Source organism: Cyanistes caeruleus, chromosome 5 (assembly GCF_971803275.1).
Source record: "Cyanistes caeruleus chromosome 5, bCyaCae1.hap1.1, whole genome shotgun sequence".
NCBI classification, from domain to species: domain Eukaryota; kingdom Metazoa; phylum Chordata; class Aves; order Passeriformes; family Paridae; genus Cyanistes; species Cyanistes caeruleus.
In genome coordinates this window covers 2,455,896-2,467,345 of record NC_141705.1, presented here as the reverse complement: position 1 = coordinate 2,467,345, position 11,450 = coordinate 2,455,896, and the positions used below count along the sequence as shown (strand labels likewise).

At 60.1% G+C, this 11,450-nt stretch overlaps 1 protein-coding gene across 1 annotated transcript in view; it reads right to left on the bottom strand.

The window, feature by feature from the left end:
• Positions 1 to 11,450, bottom strand: part of LOC111929154 (dedicator of cytokinesis protein 2-like) — a 50,111-nt gene that overhangs the window by 26,665 nt on the left and 11,996 nt on the right. The window contains exons 19-28 of the mRNA XM_086890020.1: positions 11,086 to 11,183; positions 10,865 to 10,954; positions 10,490 to 10,590; positions 10,274 to 10,408; positions 6,082 to 6,193; positions 4,703 to 4,773; positions 3,791 to 3,897; positions 3,504 to 3,631; positions 2,775 to 2,825; positions 2,039 to 2,134 (exon numbers count right to left, since the gene is read on the bottom strand). Of these exons, the coding sequence (XP_086746146.1) occupies positions 2,039 to 2,134; positions 2,775 to 2,825; positions 3,504 to 3,631; positions 3,791 to 3,897; positions 4,703 to 4,773; positions 6,082 to 6,193; positions 10,274 to 10,408; positions 10,490 to 10,590; positions 10,865 to 10,954; positions 11,086 to 11,183 (989 nt within the window). The remainder of the gene's footprint in view (positions 1 to 2,038; positions 2,135 to 2,774; positions 2,826 to 3,503; positions 3,632 to 3,790; positions 3,898 to 4,702; positions 4,774 to 6,081; positions 6,194 to 10,273; positions 10,409 to 10,489; positions 10,591 to 10,864; positions 10,955 to 11,085; positions 11,184 to 11,450) is intronic.

Below are 11,450 nucleotides of genomic sequence, written 5' to 3'. Positions count from 1 at the left end.
CATATTCTCTAAAATACGTGAATGTTAATAATCCCCTAAACACTTATTTACATTAGAAACTCTTAAAGCTTCAAAGGAGCTGTCACAGGCTCTTCTCCCAAACATTTCAGCCCCATGTCCTGGTGCCCACACCGCAGCACCCCAAAGCAGGAGACGCACACAGGGTTAAACTCCATCCCGTGTGCCACCGCTGGCACAGCCGGGACAGTGGCCAGGGGACACAACTCCCTTCTTGCCCAGCAGCAAGGGGATGGACGGAGAGATGCCATCCTGCATTTCTGGTCCCCTCAGCCCTTCCCAGCTGCTGGAGCAGCCTGGGCTGGGGGTCTGGGACCCCCGATTGAGGGCGGGGGCTGCGGCAGCAGCACGGGAACCACGGGCGGTGCTGGGGGAGCACCCGTGGAGCCACGAGCGAGCGGCAGGAGCGCGGCACGGCCGAGGGTCCGTCCCTGCTGCCGCGGGCTGCGCCGCACCACCCTCATCCTCCTCATCCCCCTCATCCTCCTCATCCCCCTCATCCCCCTCATCCTCCTCATCCTCCTCATCCCCCTCATCCTCCTCATCCCCCCTCATCCTCCTCATCCCCCTCATCCTCCTCATCCTCCTCATCCTCCTCATCCTCCTCATCCTCCTCATCACCCTCATCCCCCTCATCCTCCTCATCCCCCTCCTCCCCCTCATCCCCCTCATCCCCCTCATCCCCCTCCTCCCCCTCATCCCCCTCATCCCCCTCATCCCCCTCATCCCCCTCATCCCCCTCATCCCCCTCATCCCCCTCATCCTCCTCATCCCCCTCATCCCCCTCATCCTCCTCATCCTCCTCATCCCCCTCATCCTCCTCATCCCCCTCATCCCCCACATCCTCCTCATCCTCCTCATCCCCCTCATCCCCCTCATCACCCTCATCCTCCTCATCCCCCTCATCCCCCTCATCCTCCTCATCCCCCTCATCCCCCTCCATCCTCCTCATCCTCCTCATCCCCCTCATCCTCCTCATCCTCCTCATCCCCCTCATCCTCCTCATCCCCCTCATCCCCCTCATCCCCCTCATCCTCCTCATCCCCCTCATCCCCCACATCCTCCTCATCCTCCTCATCCCCCTCATCCCCCTCATCCTCCTCATCCTCCTCATCCTCCTCATCCTCCTCATCCTCCTCATCCTCCTCATCCCCCTCATCCTCCTCATCCCCCTCATCCCCCTCATCCTCCTCATCCCCCTCATCCTCCTCATCCTCCTCATCCTCCTCATCCTCCTCATCCTCCTCATCCCCCTCATCCTCCTCATCCCCCTCATCCTCCTCATCCTCCTCATCCTCCTCATCCTCCTCATCCCCCTCATCCTCCTCATCCTCCTCATCCTCCTCATCCTCCTCATCCTCCTCATCCTCCTCATCCCCCCACCGCCTCCATCGCTGCCCCTGAGTCACGGAGCCTGGGAACGAGGGAAAAAAGCAGGATGGAGCCCCAGTGCGACCCCGCCTGTATCTCCTGCCTGAGTCACGGCTGAATCCCAGCCCGGCGCTGAGACGGCGGCACGGCCCCGCTCCGGCTGCCCGCAGCTCCCGGGCACGGCGCACAGCGAGCCCCGGTACAGCCATTCCCTGCTCCGAGCTTCCAGAACACACACCAACACAGCTCGTTTGGCTCCACGTGCCCGGAGAGGACCCCGAGCCCCCGCTGTCCCCCCAGGGGCTCTGTCCCCTCCCTTCCCGTGCGTCCAGCGTGCTCCTCATACACTCTCAGCGTGTAAAACTGCGATGGTTCACCGGGATTAGCTGCTTGCTTTTCACTGCCCCCAAAACAGCTTTTCCTGCACCTCTGCCCCTGCCCACCCCTGCCCTCTCCGGCTGCTCCAGCCCTGCTCCCAGCACGGCTCCTGCTCTCCCCTGCACATCCCTGGCAGCCACCCCCATCCTGCTGGGTTGTGGCAGCAGGGCCAGCGAGGAGCAGAGCCAGTCCCACACACCCAGACCCCAAACCAGAGACACCTTGCGCCTCTCCCACGCGGCCCGAAGGGAAGCGGCGCAGTGGGACTCACCCTCAGCGGGTTCTCCCGGTCCAGGACGATCACCCTGCGATTGACCGTGTGGAGCAGCTGCTCCAGCATCACCTGGATGTGCTTCTTCACCTGTGCCTGCAAGGTAAGAGGTGTCAGGGCCATGGCAGGGCATGTCCCAGCTCTGGGGTATGTCCCAGCATGGCTCATTCGAGGGCTGGTGGCACCAGGGATGGAGCCTGATCTGCAGCTGGTGTCAGATGTTCTCCAGCCTAAATATGGGATTTGGGATGTCTGAACAGCTCAGCCCTGTTTCACCTCCCTGGTAAAGTGTCTGGGGAGAGCTGAGGATGGCTGAGGATGATGGGGATGGCTGCACTGGCACTGGGCAGGCAAAGGTGGGTTCAAATCTCATGGGGCTGAACCAAGAGCAGAATCCTCTCCCAAGAGTGTCCCACCATGCTCTCCATAAAGGCTATTTCAGGTTTAAAAGTTAAGCCCAAAATGAGACATTTTACCACAATTTCTGAGCTTTCCATCCCATTCCTGGGCTTCCTGGTGGATTAAAGGACCACCTCACCCTCCCAGGACACAGTGTCCAACTCAGCTCCCACAGCGCAGTCACTGCACTGCAGATGTGACACCTGCACCTCCCAAGGGTCCCCGAAAGGGACCCCAGAGCAGCCAGGAAGGGCAGGAACAGGGGAAGGCTCCTGAAAAGCCAGAGCACAAAGCCCTGTGCATTCCCAGAACATTGTGTTGCTGCAGGGACACTCACCAGCTCTGCATCCCCACAGTCCTGGTGCCGCTCTCGCAGCTTCTCTGCGCTCTGCAATCACCAGAAACAGGGCTGAGACCCCCAGGAATGGCCCCAGCCCACCCCAGACAGGCCACAGCTGGGTGGGTGGGTGCCCACCATGTCTCTGCCTCACGTTTGGGGCCATCACTCTTCATTTTGGAGTGTGATACTGCCCCGGTACGGGGCTGACTGGCAATCGCTGACCAGCTGTCTTCCTCCCTGTCCTCACCTTCTTCCTCCCTGCCCTCACTTTTCTCCTCCATTCCCTCACTTTCTTCATCCCTGTCCTCACTTTCCTCCCTGCCCTCACTTTTCTCCTCCCTGCCCTCACTTTCTTCATCCCTGTCCTCACTTTCCTCCCTGCCCTCACTTTCTTCCTCCCTGCTCTCACCTTTTTCCCTTCCTTCATTTTCTTCCTCCCTGCTCTCACCTTCCTCCCAGCCCTGCAGAGCTGGTGATGTCCCCACCACCCTCAGGTCAGTGTCACCCCTGAGTCTGGAAGTCCCTTCCCCACTCATGCAGATGCTGGGCAACCCACAAGAAACTCCCTGAGGTGGAAAACACGAGGGTTTTTCCCCACCCTGGGCATGTTTCTGCTGGGATGGTGACACCCACAGTCCCCTGGCTGACTACAGTGAAGTCCTGGCCAGGAATTGGTGCTTAACCCCACTCAGAGGGGTTTGGTCAGCTCACTGATTCCTGATTTACCTTCTGGGCCTGGTACAGCACTTCCAGGATGCTGCTGAGCAGCTCGATGCAGGCATCCTCCTCCTCCCCTGCCTGGATCAGCTCCTGCAGGATGGGCAGGGCCGCCTGCAGCACCAGCTCCCGGCACTCTGGGGGGACAAGGGGACACAGGCATGAGGGAATTGTCCCCATCTGTGGAGCCACCCCGGGCACACGAGGCACAGGAGGGGTCCCTGCTCAGGGACTCATCCCCATCCATGGCCTGTGGGTGGGCTCAGCGAGGACAGGGCCACCAGGACCGCTCTCACCGTGGGACTGGAAGGCTTTGCTGCTGGCAATGTGGCTCAGGGACTGCAGCTTCTGCCTCAGCAGGCGTTGGGGCAGCAGGTTCCCCACAAAGTCCCGCAGTACAGCCCTGCCACCAGGAGAGGAGTTAAACCTGGAGTGCTGTGAGGTGCCTCAGGGAGCTGAGATTGCGTTTCAGATAAGCATTGATAAAGTGAGAGGCATGGCTGTACCGTGTGTGTGAATTTTGACCTCCTGCTTTGGGGGATGGGCAGTGTGAGCCCTGGATGAAGTTGTCCCACCCCAGACCCCTTGTGAGGAGTTCTGATTACATTTGAGCCCCTGGGATTTCTCCTTTGCTCTGTTTCTAGTGGTCCCTGACCCTGAACTCCACCCTGGTTCTGTCCCTTAAAACCCCTCACCCTGCCTTTGTTTGGGGCTCTCTATCTCTGAATCTGAGTTTGTTCCCATGCTGAATAAATGGTTTCTTGAACAGAAGCCCGTCTCGTTGGTGTCCCGTGCTGGCTCCTGGTAACTGCAGCTTCTCTGGACACGATCCTGCGGTTGCAGAACGTGACACAGGAGCTGCAGCTTCTGGTCAGGATGGGGCTGCTGGGTGGGGGGAGCCCCTCGATGGGGCAGAGGATATGGGGCAGGATGGTCCCACAGGGCAGCTGTGCCCAGCACAGGCACCCAGCAGGAAAACCCTGCCTGAACTCCCAAAATGAACCCAGCTGGGGCTGAGTTCCCAAGCTCAGCCCCTGCCCAGCACAGGCTGAACCTGAGCAGAATTCTCTCATTTCTGCACTGGGAAGAGGATCAGGAGGTGATTCCAGACCCCCTTCACCCTCAGCCCTGTGCTGGATGTGGGGACAGAGGTGGCTGTGGCAGGTGCTGAGCGTGACACGGGGCTGGTGGGGGCACAGGGACCCTACCCCAGAGCAGAGGAGTCAAAGATCCCAAACACGTCCTCGAGGATGGAGGGCAGATACTTGAGGGCTGCTCCCTGCAGAGACACCAGAGAGCTGCCTTCAGACAGGGAAGGAGTGTGGGACACAGAGTGTGTGCCCTCCTTTCTGATCCGAACTCTGAGATCCAGAAAAACACTGAATTTCACACAACATGAAATTCATGAGTGTGTTTTCATGGTGATACATGAAAACAACTGTTAAAGTTAGATAGAAAAGCTACAAGTGTGAGTGTGTAAATTAAAGTTTTCTTAAGTCACTGGGTGAAAAAGTTAAAGTTTAGAGTTTAAGCTAGTTTAGAAAGCAGGAGAAAAGATGGAGGATTTAAAATGTTGTTTCTTTTCCTTCTTTCTTCTTCATGTTCTTTTTCTAGAGGGTTTTGGGTAATAATGAGTGATTGGATAGAAAATGTCACAGTGCAGCACACAGGTGATGGTCATTGGGTCATTAAAAAAATAATATACATGTCTATTGTTAATTGGATAAGAATAAATATAAAGATAAAAGAACTGAGTAGTTTGGGGCCATTTTGTGCTTTCAAAGCCAAAGTGAGCCACAAGGCCATTTTGTACCATCAGAAAGAAATGATCCAGGTTGCAGTGAACTGAACTTGTGCAGAAAGTCTGGAGAGACCTGCCAAGTTTTGTGATAACATCCTAATAAATACAAGAAACAAGATCCTATCAGGCTTTGGAGTTTTCTCCCTGACCCAGAGGACTGAGATAAACAGGACTCCCCATGAAGGAGTATCCCCAAAAAGCTCAGCTCAGAGGAGACTGAGAAATCCAGGGGTGGGAAAAAAAAAGTACAGAAGAAGTGCAGCAGAATCAGAAAGAGAAAAAAAGAAATGAAAAAGAATTAATTAGGAAAAGTTACACCCAGCAGCACCCTCTGGAGCCTCCTTCCATCTGGGAGGCCGTGGGTGCAGAGGGCAGCCCCGTCCCAGACCCATCCAGCCTGCACCAGCTCTGCTTCCCTCAGCCCCCTGTGCCAGCCTGCTCCCAAATGCAGGGAATGAGACCAGATCCAGGATGGGACAATCCCCAGGAACCCTTCCCAGATTTTCCTCTGCAGGCTTCAGTACATGGGTGGCCAGGACAGCATTTGCCCCGTGCCACCGAGCTGCTGACCCAGCTCCAGGCCACAGCCCCAGTGCAGTGAGGGGTTTGGGGTCTCAGGGGGGGACCCTGGGGACAGCAGGGCAGCACACGGGGTGGCAGCTCCTTCTGACACCATCTGAGGGGCAGTGTCACCTCAAAAATGAACAGAGTGTCACCTCAGCATGGGGACAGGCAGTGCCTGGCCTGGGCACCCTCCCTGGCAGCCCTCCCAGCAGCGCCTCATACCTGGGAGATCAGCGTGGGACCCTCCAGCGGGGACCCCATCAGCTGGTTCAGGGCGAGGAAGAACCGCTGCAGGGAGCGCTGGAACTCGGCTGCCTCCTTCCCCTCGTAGAGCCTGCAACGGGCAGAGTCACCGCGCTGTCACCGCGCTGTCACCACACCGCCACCGTGCCACACACCTCCCCTGGCACAGCCACCCCACCATGCCCACAGACCCACTCACAAAAGTGCTGTTCTTTTAATTATTTTTTTTTTTTAAAAAAAAAAAGCCTCTTTTCCACAATTCTGCAGCCCAAAACCCTCTCAAAGCAGTTCAGCGCCGTCCCACTGGAGCAGGAACCTCCTGAGCCCTCCAGCCCTCCTCACCAGCTGCACCAAGGGGAACAGAATGTGGGAATTTTTAGCCATGGGATGTGCAAAGCTGCAGGAAAACTGCAAAGCTGAGGTGTGAGCGCAGGAATAAAGTCACTGCAACGGGCAGTGCTCGAGGTAATTCCCCCATCACCGACACCAAGAAGTGGCAGGGAAAATGTAGAGAAATCCTGGAATTATGGAGTGGTTTGGGCTGGGAGGGCCCTTGAAGCCCATCCAGTCCCACCTCCTGCCATGGGCTGCTCCAAACTCTGTCCATCTTAGCCTCAAAATCCGGGGGCACAACGAGCACCGGCAGGGAAAGTTCTGCCACCCTCGGTGATGGTGAAAAAGCAGAAGCAGCCAGAGGAAGCAGCAAGGAGGAAGCAGCAAGGGAGAGAAGTCACCACAGTGCCATCGGGGTGCTGGGGGGCCCTGAGGTGGAGAACACTGCCCTCAGTCATCCTTGAAGCTACCTGGGCTCCTCACAGGAGCTGCAGGCGCTGCTTTTCCGGCTCCAGCAGCAATCCCAGACCCGGCAATCTGCAGCAACTGACTCTAATTACAACCCAATTCCTGTCGATTACAGCCTGTACAAATTGCAGCACGTTCAGAGCACTTAGAGGATCTGAGGAGGCCGTGTTATTGCATGTTGAGATTGCTGAGATAAAGGGAAGCTATATAAAATAGCTAAATGTCCTCAGGGATGTCTCTGTTCCAGGCAAACTCATTCACGGGGCTGTTTGCAAACGCGCCGCGTAATTAATTTCTCCTGCCAGGAGCGCTCTAAGCTGGGAATCTGCTCCGTGTCCTCACGCAGGAGGGAGAGGCAGGTGCTGGGTGTGATGTTCTGGAGAGCCACAGAGCTCTGGAGCACCCCGGAGCCGTGGATGGGATGCTGGGAAGGGATGGAAACGGCGAGGACAGACAGGGCTCAAATCACACGGTTAATACAGAGCAGGGTAAAGTGAGGTGTGACAGTCCCTGTGGGGGCACAGGGACCCCAGCACAGCTCCTCATTTCCAGTGGGAGCACCCACAGGGACCCTGACACATCCTGGGATTGGGGTGAAGGAGGCAAAGCCCTGAGTCCCTCCAAAAACAGAAACAAGCTGCCTGCTGAATGACAGAGCCTGAGAACGGGGTGATCCCACTGCTTTTGGTGCCCATCCCGTTCAGGGAACCCTCCCATGTGTGTGGGGGTCCCTCCCTGCCCACCTCACTGCCCTTTGTTCCCCCAGGACACTTTCTGTGCCGCGTACGTGGAACGAAAGAGGAACGCCACCGGCTTTTTCTGGTTAACACCCATGGCTGTGCTCTGATTTCCTCCTCTCCCACGCTGGCCCAAAGGAGGGGTGCTCATCCCATCACCCACACTGGGATGTGAACCCCACACCCACGGGGAACAAGTGACACCAGGCCTGTGGGGACACCGGAGGTGCCTGGGGGTACCTTGACCTTTGAGCCCACTCCTCTGCTCATCACAGGATCGGGGAAAGCACCTCACAGAGCCCCCAGCTCCACCCCACTGACCCTCACTGGGCCCCAGGAAACCTTCCCAGCACAGCACCAGCCCTGCAGGGGCACTGACTGCCTGGGATATTTTGCCATCTCCAATGTGGGAGGATTTTAAGAGCTCATTGGAAACCCCCTGTCAGGGGTGGCTGGGGCAGAGGTCACTGTGGGGCAGGACCATTGCTGGGAATTTGGGGTGGCCAGAGAGCTCTCTCACCCCGAGGTGGACAGCACTGCCCACCCTCACAGCGGACCACCCATTGTCCAGCAGCACCCAGAGGATGGCACCAAGCTGGAAACGGCCAGAATCCTCGGGGAGAGGATTCACAGCCAGGGAGGAGCTGCCTGAGGAGCAGCCAACACAGCCAGGGGTGGTGGGTGCCAAGCTGGGTGCCACAGCAGCCAGCAACAGCTGGGCTGAGCTGCCACTGCCGCTGCCACTGCTGCTGCCCCGCCCCTGCCCTTGCCACTGCCTCAGCTACTGCCACTGCCACTGCCACTGCCCCTGCCACTGCCCCTGCTACTGCCCCTGCCACTGCCCCTGCCCCTGCCCCTGCCCCTGCCCCTGCCACTGCCACTGCCACTGCCACTGCCACTGCCCCTGCCACTGCCCCTGCCCCTGCCCCTGCCCCTGCCCCTGCCCCTGACACTGACACTGATACTGCCACTGCCCCTGCCCCTGCCCCTGCCCCTGCCCCTGCCCCTGCCCCTGACACTGACACTGACACTTCCACTGCCACTGCTCCTGCCACTGCCCCTGCCACTGTCCCTGCCAATGCCCCTGCCACTGCCACTGCCGCTGCCCCGCCCCTGCCCCTGCCACTGCCTCAGCTACTGCCACTGCCACTGCCACTGCCCCTGCCACTGCCCCTGCCACTGCCACTGCCACTGCCCCTGCCACTGCCCCTGCCACTGCCCCTGCCACTGCCCCTGCCACTGCCACTGCCGCTGCCCCTGCCACTGCCCCTGCCACTGCCACTGCCCCTGCCCCTGCCAATGCCCCTGCCGCTGCCCCTGCCACTGCCACTGCCCCTGCCACTGACACTGACACTGACACTGCCACTGCCACTGCTCCTGCCACTGCCCCTGCCACTGTCCCTGCCAATGCCCCTGCCACTGCCACTGCCGCTGCCCCGCCCCTGCCCCTGCCACTGCCTCAGCTACTGCCACTGCCACTGCCACTGCCCCTGCCACTGCCCCTGCCACTGCCCCTGCCACTGCCCCTGCCACTGCCACTGCCGCTGCCCCTGCCACTGCCCCTGCCACTGCCACTGCCCCTGCCCCTGCCGCTGCCCCTGCCGCTGCCCCTGCCACTGCCACTGACACTGCCGCTGCCCCTGCCACTGCCACTGCTGCTGCCCCTGCCACTGCCCCTGCCACTGCCACTGCCACTGCCACTGCCCCTGCCCCTGCCACTGCCACTGCCACTGCCACTGCCGCTGCCACTGCCCCTGCCACTGCCACTGCCACTGCCACTGCCCCTGCCCCTGCCACTGCCACTGCCACTGCCCCTGCCACTGCCCCTGCCACTGCCACTGCCACTGCCCCTGCCACTGCCACTGCCACTGCCACTGCCACTGCCACTGCCACTGCCACTGCCACTGCCACTGCCACTGCCACTGCCCCTGCCACTGCCACTGCCCCTGCTACTGCCACTGCCCCTGCCACTGCCCCTGCCACTGCCGCTGCCACTGCCACTGCCGCTGCCACTGCCCCTGCCACTGCCACTGCCACTGCCACTGCCGCTGCCACTGCCACTGCCCCTGTCACTGCCACTGCCACTGCCCCTGCCACTGCCACTGCCACTGCCGCTGCCACTGCCACTGCCACTGCCCCTGCCACTGCCACTGCCACTGCCCCTGCCACTGCCACTGCCCCTGCCACTGCCACTGCCACTGCCCCTGCCACTGCCGCTGCCACTGCCACTGCCACTGACACTGTCACTGACACTGCCCCTGCCCCTGCCCCTGCCCCTGCCCCTGCCCCTGCCCCTGCCACTGATGATGGCACTGGTAATGGCACTGACCCATCCCAGAGCACAGGGACCCTCACAGGGCCTCCCTCCCACAGCCCGGCTCCAGCAGGGCACTGGGAAGACTGGGAGGCACTGGGAGCATTGGGGGCACTGGGAACACTGGGGACACTGGGGACGCTGGGGGCACTGGGAACACTGGGGACACTGGGGACACTGGGGGCACTGGGAGCACTGGGAACACTGGGAAGCACTGGGGGCACTGGGAACACTGGGGGCACTGGGAACACTGGGGGCACTGGGGACACTGGGAGCACTGGGAACACTGGGAACACTGGGAACCACTTCCAGCACTTACTGAGCAAAGAGGTGGCGGGAGCGGACGATGAACTTGAAGATGTACTCCAGGGCCTTGAAGGTGCGCGTGAGGGGTTCGCAGGGCTCCCCCCGGCCCGCCTGCTCCACGTACTGCGTCAGCACCGACAGCAGCTTCCTGCAGGGTGGAACACCCGTGGGAATTCCAGCCCTGACCCCCACCATGTCCCTCCCCGTGCCACAGCCCCCAGGAACGCACTTGTAGGCGAGCGTGGCGCTGAAGTGCTGGCGGATGTAGGCCTCCAGGACAGTGTTGAAATGCTGGAACTTTCTGTCAGCCACCAGCCTGACGATGAAAACCTGAGGGTGGCAGGCAGGGGCACGGCTTGGCGTGGGCAGGGGGATGCCTGGGCAGAGCAGCAGCCATCCTGACCCCACCATGCCCTGGTCCCATCACCGGGATCACTCTTGTTTTGGTTTGAATCCTGCTGGGATTGTCCTCCAGAGGGAGAGTCCCTCAGAACAAAGCCCTGCCCTGTGCTGGGTCGCTCAGACCAGCAAACCCCACTGCCCCAGTCCAAGCAGTGCCCACCCTGCGCTGGGTGGGGCTCAGACCCGCACGGGTTCTGCTCACCAGGGCATCAAACACGAGGGTGTCGTAGACATCTGTCTCTGAGTGCTCCATCATGATGGAGAACAGGGCATCCAGCGTGTCCTGCAGGAACTGGGGGGACACGAGGGCTGTGAGGGCTCGAGTGCTGACCCCAGCATCACCCAAGACCCAGCTTCTGGGCATGGGGGGCCTGTGGGTGCAGGAACCAGGGAGGGAGGTGGGGGAGCAAATCCTGGCTGTACCTTGATGACCTCCCCTCCATCTACGTTCATCAGCTTCTGGAGGTTCCCACAGAGCAGGCTGGGCTTGGAGCGCCACTTGAGCAGCCCCAGCAGGTTCACTGGGCAGGAGGAATGGGGCAGTCAGCACTGACCACCCGCTGTCACACCCAAAATTTATCAACCCCCAGCTCCCCCATCCCATCCTGGCTGCTCAGGACCCTGCCAGGATCAGCCAGAACCTCCTCACACAACCCCTGCTCAGTGCTGAAATCCCCTGATGCACAAACTTTAAATAGGTCGTGACCGTGGGAGACAAAATGGAGCTGCAGGAAGGGAATTAACGGAGCAGCCTCATCCCTGACCCCTCCACTCTGAACCACAGCGCC